Consider the following 18,186-nt stretch of genomic DNA (forward strand, 5'->3'; position numbering starts at 1 on the left):
TAAGAGATTCCTCATTAAATCAAATTAATTCAGGCCCGATAGGCTACTAAATAAGTAAATACTAATATATCTGAATAATCTCATCATCCATAGACCAAATTGATAAAACCACAGGACAATAACGTCACTAAATTCATAGAACTTCATTGATTTTTTAACAACTTTTGAAATGAAATCCAATTTATAGATGATAATAAAATAATAAAGAAAAGAAATAAATAGTTGAATACAAATACCCATCTGCTGAATCACATCATTAAAAATATTCAATCAATGCACAGGTAGTGAAAAACTTATCTAAATTTTATAACTTTTCAAAACCAATATCACTTGAAGTTATGAATATGGAAAGCATTAGAATATAATTGAGAGATGTTTTTCTACATGAATAAATGTTGAGTGTGTAGTATAAGATTAATGTGTAACATCATTTGCCTTCTGTATCCAACAAAAGAGAGTAAAAACATGACACAAAAGTACATTTCGAGAAAGGTTTTGGCACCAGATAATATCCATCAACTGGTTGTTGTTCTATTTGATCAACTGAAGATAGTTGAGCCTATATATGTTTTTTGACACTTGATTTCTTTTGTCGATGCATTACATTGTTGTTCCGTGAGTTTCTTGTGTTAGGTTATCTCATTGCTAAGCTAGTAAGTACATCATTTATTATGTATGCGTGATCTCATTAATGACATATTCGTTTGGCATTAGGCATAATTGAAATTCTATAGCCAAGAAGAAAGATTTACCTGAAGTTAACACTCATATGCTTAAGATGTGATAAATGAGAGGGCGAGAACGGAAGAGGGCCGAAAACTAAGATCGAAGGGCAAAATAAAAACATGATGATTTACCTGAAGTTAGGGTTGTATCTAAAATGTACTACTAAAAGCTAGTAGTATTTTTCTTGATTTAGTGGTGAATCACATAGGTTTTAAGAAGCAAACATAAGAGATAAGAAGGTTGCCTGGTAGGGACGAAGACGATCGTGAAATCGAGAGCAATAATGGCGAAGAGGAGTAGGATAACGCACAGTGAACATGAAGGCGATGAGGAATGTCAATCGAGAACGACCTACCGATTGACGAAGTATATGGCGAATGACATAGCATACAAGAGGAGTGAGAGGAGCTCCCTACACTGCAGGGACGTAGAATAAATCTGAGTGGATAATTTGGGGGCGGGGCACATAAGGCGAGTGTGATCGATAATGGCGTAAGTGGAGAGTGGGGAAAAATGAGGACCGAAGAAAGTATGTTCTTTGGTGAAGTATTACTATATATATATATATATATATATATATATATATATATATATATATATATATATATATATATATACTAGACGAATTCCCGCGCATTGCGCAGCGTAGGTTAAAACTATATTGTTAAAATGTTAAAAAATATATGTTTAAAATGTTTATGTTATTAACATTAACTTTGACATAATATTTTGAACAATATTATTCATTTACATCAACTCACCTTCCTCATTAATAAAATTAAATATAATTATCTATTTAATATTATTTTTAACAATTATTAAGATTGATTAATTTAAACTTTTACTTATGTGATTATTTTTGAATTTCAATAATGATGTTCATTTAAAATACAATTTATTTGTTGTTAACGTTATGTAATTTATAAGTTGATGTTATTATCATTTAAAATTATTGTTCTTTAGTTTTAAACCACTTATTATTATTAATAAGTTAAAGAAGACTTTTAAGAAACATTTAATATTACTATTAAAATGTGAAACATACACTAAATAATAAACTGATAAAATAAACAATTTGCATTTCAAAAGAGATTTGCATGGATAATATGACATATCCATGATTTTATAATTTGATTTTATTATTTATAATTATGGTTCATTAGTTTTAAAACCATTTATTATTATTATTAATAAACGAAAGAAAAATTTTAAAAGACATTATTATAATTAAAATGTTAAACATATACTAAAATATAAAGTGATAAGATAAACAATTTGCATTTTAGAAAAGACTTACATAGATACTATGGATAATATTGCATATCCATGATTTTTTAGTAATTATTACTTTGAAGCAACACAAACATACAAACATATATACAATATTTAATTAAATATTATTTATATCACTTTCCATATCATATGATCGATAACATAAATCCAATCTAACTTACATTAAAGTTTCAACCACAACATATAATTATTGTCTTAAAATAATACTTAAACTAAGAAAAATATAAAAAAATAAATATATAACAAACTTACAAATTAAAAACTTTAACATAATAACATGGCTCGAAAAATGGTCCAAAACCCTCAAACCAACACAAAACCTTTAAACTTGTTTTTTTGTGGATTTTGTATTTGATTTGTATTTGTGTGTCTACTCAAAAAGAATGACATTTTATAGTAGACTATCCATTAATTGCTTATTAAACATATTATATAAGTTATAAAACCTTTCATGATGTGTGATTAATTACTTTGAAAGTGAAAATGTGTGGGGGATTCAAATGCATGAGGTGCTTGAAAATTTGTGGGGTTTCAAATGCATGAGGTGATAGGAAAAATTATAGTATGATATATATATATATATATATATATATATATATATATATATATATATATATATAGGATATAGATCCGGTAAAAAAAAAAATTTTGGTAGGAAGGTAAGAAGTTTTTTTTCTATATATTTTTTTGACGAACAAAATAAATGAATCACTAGATGATTCATTTGTAAGATGATTCACAAGAAAAAATTCCCAAAAAAAAACATCTTTATGATTCATTTTTAAGTAAATTAAGAAAAAAATCACTTTTATGACAATTTTAGTGAATAACAACAAAATCATTGTATAAATGAATCATCGAGATGTTTTTTTGAGAATTTTTTCTTGTGAATCATCTTACAAATGAATCATCTAATGATTCATTTTGTTTGTTCGCGAAAAAAATACGTAGAAAAAAAACTTCTTACCTTCCTGCCAAAAATTTCCTTCTTATTTGATCTTGACTCTCTCTCTCTCTCTCTCTCACTCTCTCTCTCTCTCTCTCTCTCTCTCTCTCTCTCTATATATATATATATATATATATATATATATATATATATATATATATATATATATATATATATATCAAGGTTGTAAAAATCGTTCGGCGGTAGCTCGGCGGTCGACTGATAATAAGCGATTAATCGGATTAGACGGGGATTAATCGGCGATTAAGCGTGGACCCTAAATTATAAATAAAATTATTTAAAATTTTAATATTTCCTAAAAAATTAAGTATTTGAAAATTTAAAATTTTAAAATTTTGAAAATTTGAAAATTTTAGTATAATATTTTAAAATTTGAAAATTTAAAATGTTGGTGTAATATTTAAAAATTAAAAATTTTGAATTTTTTAAATGATTCCCGCCGAGGACCGCCAAGACCGGCCAAGGACCGCCAAGCCCGAGTTTGACTAATTTTGACCAATTTCCGTCGAGCACCCTAATCGTAATCGGTTCAAGGCTGTCAAGCGATTAATCAGCCGCCAAGACCGTTTTCTGCAACACTGATATATATATATATATATATATATATATATATATATATATATATATATATATATATATATATATATATATATATATATATATATTGCTAGGTTACTGTGTTTCTTACATTTATTGTGTGCTAGAATGCACCAATACGATTTTAATAAAATTAAATAATTATTTAATTAAATAAATATAGATATTAAATGATTTCCATAATTGTATGTATATTAAATGATATCCATAATTATAATTTTCTTTTTATGGAAAATAATTAATTTCGTCATTAATATCAGCAATAACATTCTTCAGAATGAATTCGTATCTATGTTTTTATATATGGGTTCACTTTTTTTCAGAACTTAATCACTTAAAATACAATAAAGTTGCATGGAATACGAATCTCGTTCTGCTAGATTACACTCTCATTCTTCTAGATACGAATTCATTCTGAAATAATATTATTGTTGACATTAATGACGAATTTAGTTAGTTTCCATAAAAAGAAATTATAAGTATGGATATTATTTAATATACATTTAATTGTTACTAAATTCTTATTGGTTTATTCTAGCACACAATAGATGTGATAAACTTTTGAACCTACCTCTGTCTCTCTCTCTCTCTCTCTCTCTCTCTATATATATATATATATATATATATATATATATATATATATATATATATATAGGGTTAGTTTATTTTGTTTTTGCTAAGTATTGTGTGCTTGTGTAAAGGATTCTAGGCCAATCATTTGTGGTAAATTAAGAAAGTGATTTTCTTTTAATATAAAATACAAAAAAAAACAAATTAATAGGCTTTCATTAATTGACTGGTCACGGTAGGGTAGAATGGTACATTCCTCGTCATTTTATTAGGAAATTGTCGATAACTATGGAAGTGATCAACCGATAATCCCAAATATCTCGCATACTCACAAAATCAAAAACCCAATTCCTTTGGAGGTTGAAACACATTCTGATTTTTTGTAATCAATCTTCAAAATCGGAAGATTCTTTGAAGGTTTTTCATATAAATATCGACGCTTAACCCTAGAAGACGGAATCGGCATTTGGGGGCTTCTGTGTACGGTATTCTATAAGAATGAGGAGTACACGATCGACTTCATTCAAGTCGAAGTTCAAGAACACAACAGCAACGACCTTGAATCTTGAAGATGACGATGATGATTTCGTTGCGTAACCTGAAGGTAACAATTTTTTTGTTTTAGTTGATGTTTATTGAGTTCGAAAAATGTATTATAGTGTAGGAAGTGTATTTAAAATCATTTATGCATGTATGATTTGTAGTTTTGAAGAAGAAGGTGTCATTTTTTTGGAATTTCCTAAGAATAATTAATGTTCATTACAGTATGCCTTGAAATAATAATAGTATGATAGAATGAAATAATTGTCCATGTTATTCTGCCCGAGTGCTCTATTCATATGAACATAAAGATGTTTGTTATTCTCCTAGAATTAATCATGTTGTTTTATTAGTTAAAATTGTAATGAAAAATTCTATGAATAAGTAGTTAATTAGCAGGGTGTAAAGATTTTATATTCTACTGGAATCAAAGTTTGTATATGATTAATGACTTAAACTAAAACATTCAAAATTCTAATAGATCGATTAAGTTTACATATGTAAAATTCTAGTAGAATAGTATGTTTTATATGAGTGTGACTATCCAAATAGATAGTGGATTTTATGTCTTGTATTGAAATATAAATGATTCTGGTAGAATTCTAATTTATATGTAATATCATCTGATAGAGTTTAAAGAGGGTGTTTTTTTGTTAATTTTTCTTTTATATTGTTATCATTTAAACAAATTGTATAATATGTTTACTGTTTGTTATTTAATTTTTATTAAGTTAGAATTATGAGTTAAATTGAAACAGGTACAATTATTGTAGAATATTCTAGTAGAATACGAATATGTGTATGAATATAAGTATTTCAATGTGCAGTGGGTTATGTTTGAAAATGAAATGTATGATGTTTTTTTAGTTTATTTTATATTCTGTTAGAATTTCACTTCTTTAAATATTTTTTTGTAATATGTCATTATTTTGTATTCTGTTTGAATGGGAATTTTGTGTTTATGGTAGTTGTGTTATTGAAATAAATTTTTATTCTGTTAGAATATAGAGAATATCTTATATTTTAAAACATTAATATCTAATATCTTATACTAAACATTATAATATTTGTTGTGTGTTATAGCAGAACAAGTACATGAAGAGGAACAACATGTGAAACGAGAAAGAAGGTCAAAGAAAAAGCTTGATAAATCAGTTGAACCAAAGAAAAGTCCTAAACCTTTAAATGTACTACTTTTGGAAAGAGAGATAAGGTCAAAGAGGAAATATGATAGAGTTCCAATTGTAAAAAATTTAAAGAATAAGGGAATTGATGAATCTGTCAATGAGGAACAAGAAGTTAATGTTAGAAAAACAAGTAAGGAATATCCACCTGGTTTAAGATACCTTCCAACCAAAATGAAATGTGATAACATCACTGCAGCTGTTAGGGGGATGTCACCGGAACAAAAACAAGCAATCTTGAGAATGGGTTTTGGGTCAATTATGCAAGTGAATATTAGAAGTTATCCGGGGCAACTAAGCTACTATCTTTTAGATGTGTATGATGCTGATAGTAAAAGACTTGTCCTACAAAACTCTGTTATTGAGATAACAGAACAGACAGTGCATGATATGATGGGGTTGCCAATTGGTGGAGAAGACATCAATGAGTTGCCATTGTGTGATAAGGGGAATCAAATTCTAGAAGAATGGAGGGGACAATATACTTGTGATAAGTTCAATGGTGAGGAGTATTTAAGAAGGATTCAGGCTACAACAAAAGATAGTTTGATGTTTAGGCTTAATTTTTTGACCCTTTTTGTTAACAACTTCATAGAGTCAATGTTGATGGGAACAAATCAAATAAAAGTGGTAAGGAAGTTGGTGTTGGTAGAAGACTTTTCAAAGTTAAATTGGTGTAAATATATGCTTGATTGTTTGGGATTAAGGAAAAAACTATGGAAAAGGGATGACAAATCAAGCTACTACAGTGGTCCTATTACACTCCTGATTGTAAGTTTGAAATAGTGTTATATGAAAATTTAGATTTGGTAGTGATTTATTATTGATATATTGATTAAGTTAATGTTTTTTTAGTTGGTGTACATGTATAACATGAAGTATTCTATGAAGTCAGCTAAAAGGCTTCCTTTTATTGGGCATATTAATGGTGCTAATTTATTAGAGATTCAACGATTGGAAATCAGTTTGGGAGGGTTTGGGAAGCAATTTCGGGATGAGCATGATGATGTCGATATGAGGATTGAAACAGGAGGTGAAGAACAACAATTGGTCAGTTTTAAGATGGATTTTGGAGATGAGGAGGTAATAGTATGTTTTTTTTTGGATAATTATTTAATTTGTAATTACTGTAATTAATATTTGAATTTATATTCTGGTAGAATATAAATTACATATTTTGGAATACTACTAAATTCTCTATACATTTACCATATTAAAGTTGGTGAAATATTCTTGGAATGTAATTAATAATTAATTATATGTATTGCATGCATACGCTGCTGTTTTAGAGCATAATTATAGGTTAATTCTAACAGAAAAAAGTACTATGGAGGTTGCGTTGAAGGATGGTTTGGAAAAATTCCCTGATAGTGTGGTGTTAAATGAGTGGATGGAAAAGATGAATGAGCTTTTCAAGGAAGTGCATGAAGGGGCAAGTAACAAAAAATTTCATGAGCCGGAGGGTTGTAATGAGTTAAATATGAATGATGTAGGTGATGGTGGTGAAGGAAATAGTTCACCTGTTAGAGGATTGATAGTTATTGAAGTTAATGTAGAAAAAGAAGTCGATTATAGTACACCTGTTGATACCAATTCTTTAACAATGAGTCAGTTTCATCGACTTCCTGGGGTGAATGAGGAAATGATTAAGTTGTTGGATGAAACTGAGTTACAGGTGTATAGAAGGAAAAAGCTAATGTCAGGAATAAGTGGGGATAATGTGGTTGGAAAAAATATAGGAGAAGCTGTTGATAATGCTGCAGAAGATGATGATAATGACAAAAGGGAAAAACGTTTCCCTAAAAAGGCAAAAATATTTCATTCCCCTTATATTGAAAGAATTGTTAAGGTTGGGGATAAACTGACTAAGGATGAAACAGGGATATGCAATTCAGTTTTTGCATCTAATAGAGATGATGGGTTCGTATATATGAGTCAATTATTATATTTGTAGAATATAAATTTGAATGTATTTAGATTGATTTTATATATAATTTTTGTTACAAGGATGAGATTTGGGACATTGGAACAGGTCATTTGTTGCACCAGGGTTTTGCATATCAATTCAATCAAGGAATGTTTTTGCATTCTAAAGTAATTGATTGTTGGGCTGCGTTTTTAAATAAAATGGAGAACTACAAGGATGAATCATCGCTTTCAAGATATTTCTTCGATACAACTATTGTGGTATGAATTTATGTTTTAAATTAATTTTAAATTCAAATTTATTTTTGTAGAATTAATTTTGTTGTTGATGTGGGTTTTTATAGACAGAAGAGATATTGAATGAACTAAAGTCGGAAGATCTGAAATGTAGGCTTTTTGCTACTCTATTGCGAATCTACATTAAGAAATTTGATGTCAAGCCAAGTTTTAGAGATGTTGCGCTTGTAAGTTTATTTAGTAAATGTAAAATTTGTTGCATCACTTAATATTAAATTAACTTCTTTTTTTAATGTGTACAAGGTTTTCTTCCCAATAGTTGATGATGAGAAGTATTACTTACTCATCTTTGATTTGAGATCAAGTTTATACTACATAGTAGATCATGTGAAGAGAACAAGAACTTTGGAAAGGAAATATGACATGATACCAAACCTGGTGGTAAGATAATCAAAAAAATTCTGAGCACTAGGTTTTCATTCTAAATATTGTTATAAGAATATGTGTGATCTATTTAATGACAGAAAAAACTGTTTTGCAACTACTTGACATCAGAACATCATCCAATGGAAAAAGCCTTAACTTTTAAGGCGGGACGGGTGATGAACATATCTTGGCAAGTAGAAAAATCTGGAACAGATTGTGGAATCTACCTCATGAGGCATATGGAAAGTTACATGGGGGAAAATGAAGGGCGTTGGGAGTGTGGTCTTACAGGTAAAATGCCTGGTGATGTGAGTGTTATAATTAAGTTAAGAATGAAATACATGACAAGATTGTTGACAGCTGAGTTCAATAAGTTTAAGAGTATGATAGTTAAATATTTTGAAACATTTCGTAAGCTGGATATTTTGGAACAAAATATGCTTCTTCAACAGTCAGCTGAAAATAGGAAGAAAAAAAGAAAAGCAAAGGGTCGTAGGTAAGAATTTGAAGTGGTAGTTTGGTTTTTTTAAGATAAATATTGACATGGCATGATCTGAACGTTTTTTTTGTGGTTGTTCAAACACGATTCTGCTTTATGTTAGATGTTTGAAAAAGTACTTTGTCTGTCATATGTTTTGAAGTATTGTTATCGGTATGTAAGCTTATATCTTCTAATGGAATGTTAATTTTGGTATAAAGGTTGTGTTGATGCATTGTTTAAATTCTGGGATGATGATGTTGTGCATTGTGATAAGCAATTCTGGTAGAATGGGAAGTAGTTTAATACTAAGTTTTTGATGGGCTGTTTATTAATAAAATTTAGTATTAAATTATGAAGATTTTTTAAATATAATTCTAGGTTGTTGTTAATAATGTATGTGTTGATGTATGTTTTGTAATAAATGGTCAGATGTTGTGTGAATGGACTGTTTTTTACAGTTTTTTCATGCTGATAGAATATTGTAAATGTTATGATTATGGAAGAATATGTTATAGTTTTTTATTTTCTATTAATTGGATGTAGATGACAAATGTATCTTTAGGTATAATGTACCCTTTTTGAAATTAAATATGTGTGTGTAAATGTATAATGCATAAAAAATCAAAATATAAAATTCTTTTGGAATGGATATGTTTAGGAAATATGAAGTCAATTTCGTCGATTTCATATGTTGTGTGCCTCGGCTGTTTTTACAGTTTTTTAATGCAGACAGAATATTTTATGTTGTTATGATTCTAGAAGAATATGTTATAGTTTTTATTTTCTATTAATTTGAATTAGATGAGAAATGTATATTTTGGTATAATGTACCCTTTTTTAAATTAAATATGTGTGTGTAAATGTATAATTCGGAAAAAAACAAATTTGTTACAAAGAATACGTGTATATAAATTGGATGTAGATGGAAAATGTATATTTAGATATAAAATTATGTTGGAATGATTATGTTTACGAAATATATAGGCTTTTTGAAAGTAAATATGGTATAATGAATACTTGTATATAAATTGTACACATTGTTTGTATACTGTACTAAGCAATAAAACGTTTTTGTTAAAATGAAAATCAATCTTAAAATGATTGAAAAAAGTTGTATAACTTGCTGTAAGTAAGGAAAAGAATGAATTTATAGAATTGATGAAATGAATATTTGTATTTCGTTATATGATTATTTTTAAGTAATAAAAAAAGATAAATATTGTTAGATACATTGACAATGGCATCGTCACTAGCAATCAAGGTGAATACTTTATTAAACGACATAAAAGATAACATTGAATGTGAACTGACAAAATTAAAATGAAATGTCATTTTACTAAAACCATTAAAATAACATAAAAAGGGAATTATTTCTGGACGTTCTTTAAAGGACAATTTCTTTTGTCATGATGAACCATCTGTTCACATGTTGCACACTTTCTCTTAGCTTTCGAGCTTTCTTTCTCAATCATCTCTTTTGTAGATTTTAATCTTTTCCTACGACTGCCGCAGTCTTTGTTACGAATATCTGAAGGATTTTGAATGTCACTAACATCAGATACTACATCAGGAACTACCACGCCTAGAAGCTTCTTGAACTGTTCTGCTCTGGTCGGTCGATCATAATTTGGACAATCGTCTACGGATTTTTTTTCAACTTATTCTGCTCGTCAAGGTATAACTTTAACTTAGCTGCATCATGGCTCAAAAAAGACACACAACAGTCAACAGTTGAAAAAATATCAATAGCAGTCATGTCGGAATTAGAATCGTCACAAGAACTATGGAAGCGTCTTTTCAGTAATTCTGTTGGAATAACATCCCTACGCCAACGTTTCAAAATGTACTTTTCAGGAATTTGTTCAATGCCATAAAACTTAAACACACAGAATATGTGTCTGCATAAGATCCCTACATGTTCAAAATGCATACAAGTACATTTGAATGAACCATCATTGGTTGAGTGTGTGACCTGGAATATATAAGATGATTAGTGAGAATGTTTAAGTTGTAAATATTTAGTGTTTAAATCCAAATGATAAAATGACAATTAATGTGAAAAAAATATACCGTGTATTCAGTATCCCTTATAAGACAATTATAATTGTATTCCTCGTGTTTGTCATCAACATCGACATCATTCGTTTGCCTAGTAGTTTTGTTGTTTTTTTTCTCCAAAACAATAATTGTGTCAACACCGTTGGAAGATATCACATTCTTTTGGAAACAATTATCTTTAGCTCTTGATATCTCTTTCTGAACCTGATAAAAAATCGTGCGCGTATATACCTTTGAAGCATGAGTTTCATTCGGACTACGGGTAATGAATTTAGGAAAAGTGGTGGCAGTATTAAAATCATTGAGATTTTCATTATGTCTTTGTCGTTCCATGACTGAATCAAATGTCATCATAAACATGATAAGATAAGAACCGGTTAATGTGGTGGTTTGAAATGACCAATTCTTACTTTCAGACAGTGATGTAGTTCGCATAAGACCAGACATTGGAATGTGCTTGAAAAATGTGGGGATCCAAAATCTTCTCAAACCATACATGGTATTCATCCAACTGTTATTTGTAATTTTAAACTCCTCCAACATCATACGCCATACATTCTCGAAGTCATGTGGTTCCAGCTTAGAATTCCAAATTATATAGTGACAACGCTTTCGAAATTTTTGATTGGTGGCTGCATCTTCAATTGATAAAATATGTATAAATTGAAATTTAATGAGGATGAGTAAAATAATAAAGTTAAAGCAATTTATTGTATTAGAATATGAGAAAATCATCGTAGACTCATGACAAAAAATAAGGATAATAGTCTTTCGATGCATACCTTATTTGGCAACTTCTTTGTTATATGCCACATACATAACCTATGATGTGCCAACGGGAAAACGTTATCTATAGCTTTTTTTCAAAGTTGGATCTTGGTCATATATAACCAATTGAGGTTGTTTTCCAAAAGCTTTCAAAAAAGCTCTAAGCAACCATTCATAAGAAATTCCATCTTCTTTACCTAAAAGTCCAGCACCAAATGTTACACATTTTTTGTGGTTATCAATGCCAGTGAACAGAACAAAAACCGTATCATACCTATGTTAAAAATAAAATATTAGTTTACACAACTGAAAACAATGAAATTGCTATTGTAAAAGTATTTAAGGTTAGAAATACTTATTCATGCTGAATGTGGCATCGAGTGATACAACGTCTCCGAACGAATTGTAGTTATACTTTGCTGTTTCGTCTACCCAGAATAGAGCATTCAATCTTTTGTTCAACACTTTATACTCAAAAGTAAATGATGGGACATTTTTCTTCCTGTCATTCATCTTGTCAACAAGGAATTTCGCGTCCCTCCCACCTATGTAACAATTAAGATTTCTCCTAGCATTCTTGAAATCAGAAACCAATCCACCTCGAACCGAAGGACCGACCTGAAGAGCACTATACAGTCTATGTGCTTTTACAGGACCAATATTTTGTTTTGACAAGTTATGAATGAAAATATCCTGGGAATAATCAAGTTTTCTCTTTGAACGAGATAAGTACATATTGCCCTTGCTAAACAACTCGTGATTATGTTGCTCGACAAAATCAGTCACGATATATCTAAGAGTACTGGGAATTATTTCTAAAACAACTTTCGCCTTACAATTCCTCCTAAATAAATCTTTCCTTCTTTGAGTCTTATTATGCTGAATTTCCAGAGTACCAACTTTACTAGTATTTGGATTACCTTCTCGATTGCATACAAGATGTCTATTTGTAATAATCCCATTTTTCGTTTTTTGACTCTTCCAAGCCTGACATCAAAACCAGATTCTAATGCACAGTTTCTGTACATTGTTACTGCTGCACCATATGAATCGAATTTTGATGTAACTTTTGGTTTGATATCGTCTGAAACAATCGGGGTCCAATACAAGGTGCCACCAGGAGAAACGTAATCATGTGTAACATGAGGTTGTCCTGTTTCAACATAGCAAATACAAAATTATTCTGAAAGAATTTTATTATTCTGTAAAAATTTCAATATCCTGAATTGAATTTAATACCTTCACTGAAATCAATATTAACCTTTGTATCTTCATCAACGACCTGATTTTCATCTTCTTCATGATTTGCGTCCTCTGTATGTTCATCAACGAAAATATGAACATTTAATATTAAACATGTTTGTTACAATATAAAATCTGACATACAATGAAAAATTAAACAAATAATTCAAAAACTCACCTAAATAAGGATTACTGCTTTCTCCTATGTGAAATCCGCCATTATATAGTGTATCATTATCAGGAAAATTAAAATCTTCAATTCCATTTTCATCATCACTAGCCAAATAATGTTCCTCGTAAATATGATTATTGGCCTCTGGTAGTTGATCGCCCATAACTAAGAAATTTCGACAGTGTTTCTATATGCTTTGGAAGTTGAAAAAATAAAATATTCTAAACTGACATAGAAAAGAAATAGGGATAAAAACGGATTCTATGCAAATTAAAAGGATTGATATTAGGGATCATTGATAAAAATAAATGATTCCGATTTGATTCTTTTTTAAAACATGATAAAGATAATAATATTCATAAGGTACTCTATTCACATTCCAAATATAAAACATTTCAACAGTACATTAAAGTAATTACTTACAATAATATTATGTAATTTTAAAAAAAAAGTTGCACAGTATTTTATTAACGACATAATTCTATCAGAATGATATATCAATATGGATTCTAAAACTCTGCATATTATTTTATTTTCGAATGAATTCTATCAGAATACTATAGCAATATGACTTATAAAACTTATCAATTTGTGTTACCTCGAAAACATGACTGATAAGATTATCAACATGGCTTATAAAACTATGCACATTGTATTCATTTAATATCATTCTATTAGAATAATGTAGCAATATGGATAACAAAAATGTTTACTATGTGTTATCTCCAAATCAATCTACTAGAATATTATAGTAATATGGCTTACAATACAGTTAAATCTTAAACTATTTAAGTTCAAGTCATTGTATTGCTCATTGTGTGCAAATTTTATTTTTGACATTATGTGTTTTGATTTTATGAAACATCAAACATATTTTATGAAATGTAATGAACATTATTTTTTGACATTCTGTTGGAATTATAATTGTAATGTTTTTCTTTGACATTCTGTTGGAATGATAAACTGTATGATCCTATAAAACATAAATATACAAGAAAAACACAAACATCCTTTCAAAGGATAAATTTATTACAGTAAAATGAAACTTAATAATACCATATAATTCATCAAAAACATACTTTTATTTTACTGAAATCAAACTTAATAATATCTAAAAACGACGAATTTGATGAATTTCTTGTAGTTCTATGCTTTCTTCAATCCAAAAGGACAGTTCCTGCTATCATGACCAAATCCAAAGCATATTTTACATCTTCTTTTGTCCTTCACAACTTCATTCACCGGATTCTTGGGATCACTGACATTACCCAGATCCTTCCCGGGATTCTGATCTTCATTATCATGCAAAATTATCAGATTTGATACATATGTATATATATAAAAACAGTAAAAGGGTGTGTGGGGGACGTTTGAATCGAATCTTCATTATCATGGTCAGATGTTGTTGTTAATAATGTATGAATACCTGGTTCCGATTTACAGTATGAACATCCATCGATTGTGTAAAACAAATTGATTATCAGCTAATGGAATCGACAATTGTGATCTGTTTGTGGGAATCGACAATTGTCATCTGTTTGTGGGGAACGTTTGAATCGAGTATATAAAGAAAATTAAATTAATGATAACTAAGTCAATCATAAATCATTGCCTAATATAAAGGGATAACAATCAGACTAAATAAAGAATTAAAATGAAAGATTACATAATTACCCTTACATATTTAATAAAATAATTAATAATTTGCTAAATTGTGATCGGTGCATCCATGCACACAATACTTGTTGGAAACATTTGAACCTAACTCTCTCTCTCTCTCTCTCTCTCTCTCTATATATATATATATATATATATATATATATATATATATATATATATATATATATATATATATATATATATATATATATATATATATGACAAAGAATTATGTGCTGCAACAAAAAAAAGTATTTGTAGTATTCGGTAACATAAAAATGTAATACACTTTATTATACCTTAACTACAATCTTGGATCTATAGTTTGGAATATTTTGGAGTGTAATATATAGAAGTTGTTACACATGTACATAACTTTTAGAGATAAAAATGTGGCCATGTATCTCAGTTGCAATAGTACTATTTTTCACTGTAATATTTCATCAAAATTTATCCTTCATTAAATCACATCATCAACAGAAAAATGGAAAAAATATTGTAAAAAACAATGGAAACCGGGAATAACCAACATCGAATTAAGGGTCATTTTGATATATTTCCAACCAGTTGTGAGGCACATGTATTACATGGGTTAATTTAAAAAAAATAGTTAAATATAAAGGTCAAAATATTTGAGAACTTTGAATTTATTAGAAAATAAAACAAAATAATGAATTATTATCATGGAAATGCATCTTATTTTTTAATTTTAAACAAATAATTTAAATATATAAAATAAACTAATGAGCTTTAATATTAGGAATTTTGAAATTAAAAGATAAGTTTATTAGTGAAATTGATATCCATTTATCATTACATTTATTGCAATTATTACATTAAACTATCATGTGGAATTTAGTAAAATAGAAAAACTAATAAAATGACATGTGGAAAAAAAATTAATTCAAATAACCACAAAATGACATTTGGCAAATTGAATGAGAGTGTCCCAAGTGGGAAAAAAACATTCATTTATTAGAGAATATATAGATCTCTATGGAAAGAGAACGGAAAATAATGAACATTGGTCTATTCGGTTTTTTTCGATAAAAACATTGCTTAAAAAAATTAAACGAAAAAAATAGGTTTTATTATAATCCGGTGCATGTGCGTCTATTATAAAAGTTTGTAACATTTTTTTTGCCGTTGATCGCTTTAAATTCCGACGATTTAGATTGGTTCCTTGATTAATAATGGTTCTTTATTAAACTTTTAATATATATATATATATATATATATATATATATATATATATATATATATATTACGAAGAATTTGATGTTGCAACAAAAAAATATTTGTAGTGTTAGTAACATAAAAATATAATACACTTTATTATACCTTAACTACAATCTTGGATCTATACTTTTGAATACTTTGGAGTGTAATATATGATTGCTATTACACATGTACATAACTTTTAGCGATAAAAATGTAGTCATGTATCTCTATTGCAATAGTAGTATTTTTCACTGTAATATTTCATCAAAATTTATCCTTCATTAAATCACATAATTAACAGAAAAAAGGAAAACATATTGTAAAAAACAATGGAAATTGGGTCATTTTTTATATATTTTTCAACGAATTGTGAGATGTATGTATTACATGTTTTAATTTTAAAAAAAATAGTTAAATATAGAGGTCAAAATATTTGAGAACTTTGAATTTATTAGAAAATATGAAAAATAATGAATTATTTTAATGGAAATGCTTTTTATCTTTTAAATTTAAACAAATAATTAAATAAAGAAAAGAAATTAATAAGCTTTAATTTTAGGAATTTTGAAATTAAAAGGTAAGTTTATTAATGAAATTGATATACATTTATTTTCTATATTTATTGCAAATTTTACATTAAAATATTATGTGAAATTTAATAAAATAGAAAAACTTATAAAATGACATGTGAAAAAAATTCAAATTAATCAAACAATGATATTTGGCAAATCGAATGAGAGTATGACAAGTGGCAAAAAAACCTTCATTTATTAAAGATGATTATTATGTGGAATTTAATAAAATAGTAAAACTAAAAAAAATGACATGTGGAAAAAAAATAATTCAAAATAACCACAAAATTACATTTAGCAAATTGAATGAGAGTGTGACAAGTGGAAAAAAAAACCTTTAGTTATTAGAGAGTATGTAGATCTCTACGGAAAGATGACGGAAAATCATAAACATTGGTCTATTCGGTTTTTTTTTTCGAAAAAAAAACATAGCTTAAAAAGAATTGAACGAAAAAATGACTTTTATTATAATATGGTATATGTGCGTCTATTATAAAAGTTTATAACCTTTTTTTTTGCCGTTGATCGCTTTAAATTCCGACGCTTTAGATTGGTTCCTTGGTTCCTTGATTAATAATGATTCTTTATTAATGTTTTAATATTATATATATAATTATGACGAAGTATTAGGTGCCACAACAAAAAAAAAAATTTGTAGTATTCAGTAACATAAAAATGTGAATTATACTTTAACTACAATCTTTGATCTATAGTTTGGAATACTTTGGAGGGTAATATATTGAAGTTGTTACATCTGTCCATAACTTTTAGCAATAAAAATGTAGCTGTGTATCTATGTTGCATTAGTAGTATTTTTCACTGTAATATTTGATTAGAATTTATCCTTCATTAAATCACATCATTAACCGAAAAAAGGAAAACATATTGTAAAAACAATGGAAACTGGGAATAACCAACATGGAATTCAGGGTCATTTTGATATATTTTTTCAACTAGTTGTGAGACATATGTATTACATGGGTTACTTTAAAAAAAAGTTAAATATAAAGGTCAAAATATTTGAGAACTTTGAATTTATTAGAAAATTAGAAAAATAATGAATTACTCCCTCTGTCCCAAAATTATTGTCCACAGACAAAAAACACATAGATTAAGAAAAGCAATCATTAGTTTTGTCTTTTTGAGTAAAATGACCCTCTTGCCCTTTTCTAAAACCAATAGGAAATGTGTGTTTGTAATTATTCAAGTTTACTTTATTAAATGTTTGGGGTAATATGGTAAAAGTGTAATCTACTTTTGGTAGTGGACAATAATTTTGGGACAAACTAAAATAGTAAGGTGGACAATAATTTTGGGACGGAGGGAGTATTATAATGGAAATGTTTTTATCATTTAAATTTAAACAAATATTTTAAATAAAGAATAGAAAATAATAAGCTTTAATTTTAGGAATTTTGAAATTAAAAGGCAAGCTTATTAATGAAATTGATATTCATTTATTATTATATTTATTGCAATTATTACATTAAAATATTATGTGAAATTTAATAAAATAGAAAAACTCATAAAATGACATGTGGAAAAAA

At 28.0% G+C, this 18,186-nt stretch overlaps 2 protein-coding genes and 1 non-coding gene across 3 annotated transcripts; all 3 read right to left on the reverse strand.

Moving 5' to 3' along the window:
- Positions 1 to 347: 347 nt before the first annotated feature.
- LOC145135112 (small nucleolar RNA R16) lies at positions 348 to 439 on the reverse strand. Its single transcript, XR_013719590.1, has one exon. It is a non-coding gene; the product is annotated as a small nucleolar RNA R16 (small nucleolar RNA).
- A 9,875-nt stretch (positions 440 to 10,314) lies between these two features.
- Positions 10,315 to 11,503, reverse strand: LOC145131433 (protein FAR1-RELATED SEQUENCE 6-like). The gene is made up of 3 exons (XM_079066114.1): positions 11,018 to 11,503; positions 10,670 to 10,919; positions 10,315 to 10,586 (listed from the first exon to the last, which is right to left on the reverse strand). Exons 1-3 carry the CDS (start codon positions 11,501 to 11,503, stop codon positions 10,315 to 10,317), a joined length of 1,008 nt encoding a protein of 335 aa, XP_078922240.1.
- Positions 11,504 to 11,851: 348 nt separating this feature from the next.
- On the reverse strand, positions 11,852 to 13,350 carry LOC145131434 (protein FAR1-RELATED SEQUENCE 5-like). The gene is made up of 5 exons (XM_079066115.1): positions 13,194 to 13,350; positions 13,013 to 13,087; positions 12,694 to 12,926; positions 12,129 to 12,652; positions 11,852 to 12,047 (listed from the first exon to the last, which is right to left on the reverse strand). Exons 1-5 carry the CDS (start codon positions 13,348 to 13,350, stop codon positions 11,852 to 11,854), a joined length of 1,185 nt encoding a protein of 394 aa, XP_078922241.1.
- Between the last annotated feature and the right edge of the window lie 4,836 nt (positions 13,351 to 18,186).

Source organism: Lactuca virosa, chromosome 8 (genome assembly GCF_052849685.1).
Source record: "Lactuca virosa cultivar CGN04683 chromosome 8, Lactuca_virosa_CGN04683_v6, whole genome shotgun sequence".
NCBI lineage: Eukaryota > Viridiplantae > Streptophyta > Magnoliopsida > Asterales > Asteraceae > Lactuca > Lactuca virosa.

Excerpts from the sequence above, each read along its gene's own strand:
- LOC145131433 (XM_079066114.1), bottom strand. The coding sequence starts at position 11,503 with ATGTATGGTTTGAGAAGATTTTGGATCCCCACATTTTTCAAGCACATT. Across the intron at positions 10,920-11,017 it reads TAAGGGATACTGAATACACG|GTCACACACTCAACCAATGA; the intron begins GTATATTTTTTT and ends TATATATTCCAG. Across the intron at positions 10,587-10,669 it reads TATTTTTTCAACTGTTGACT|ACGATTGTCCAAATTATGAT; the intron begins GTTGTGTGTCTT and ends AAAAATCCGTAG.
- LOC145131434 (XM_079066115.1), bottom strand. The coding sequence starts at position 13,350 with ATGGGCGATCAACTACCAGAGGCCAATAATCATATTTACGAGGAACAT. Across the intron at positions 12,927-13,012 it reads TAATATTGATTTCAGTGAAG|GACAACCTCATGTTACACAT; the intron begins GTATTAAATTCA and ends ATGTTGAAACAG. Across the intron at positions 12,653-12,693 it reads TCTTGTATGCAATCGAGAAG|CATAATAAGACTCAAAGAAG; the intron begins GTAATCCAAATA and ends CTGGAAATTCAG.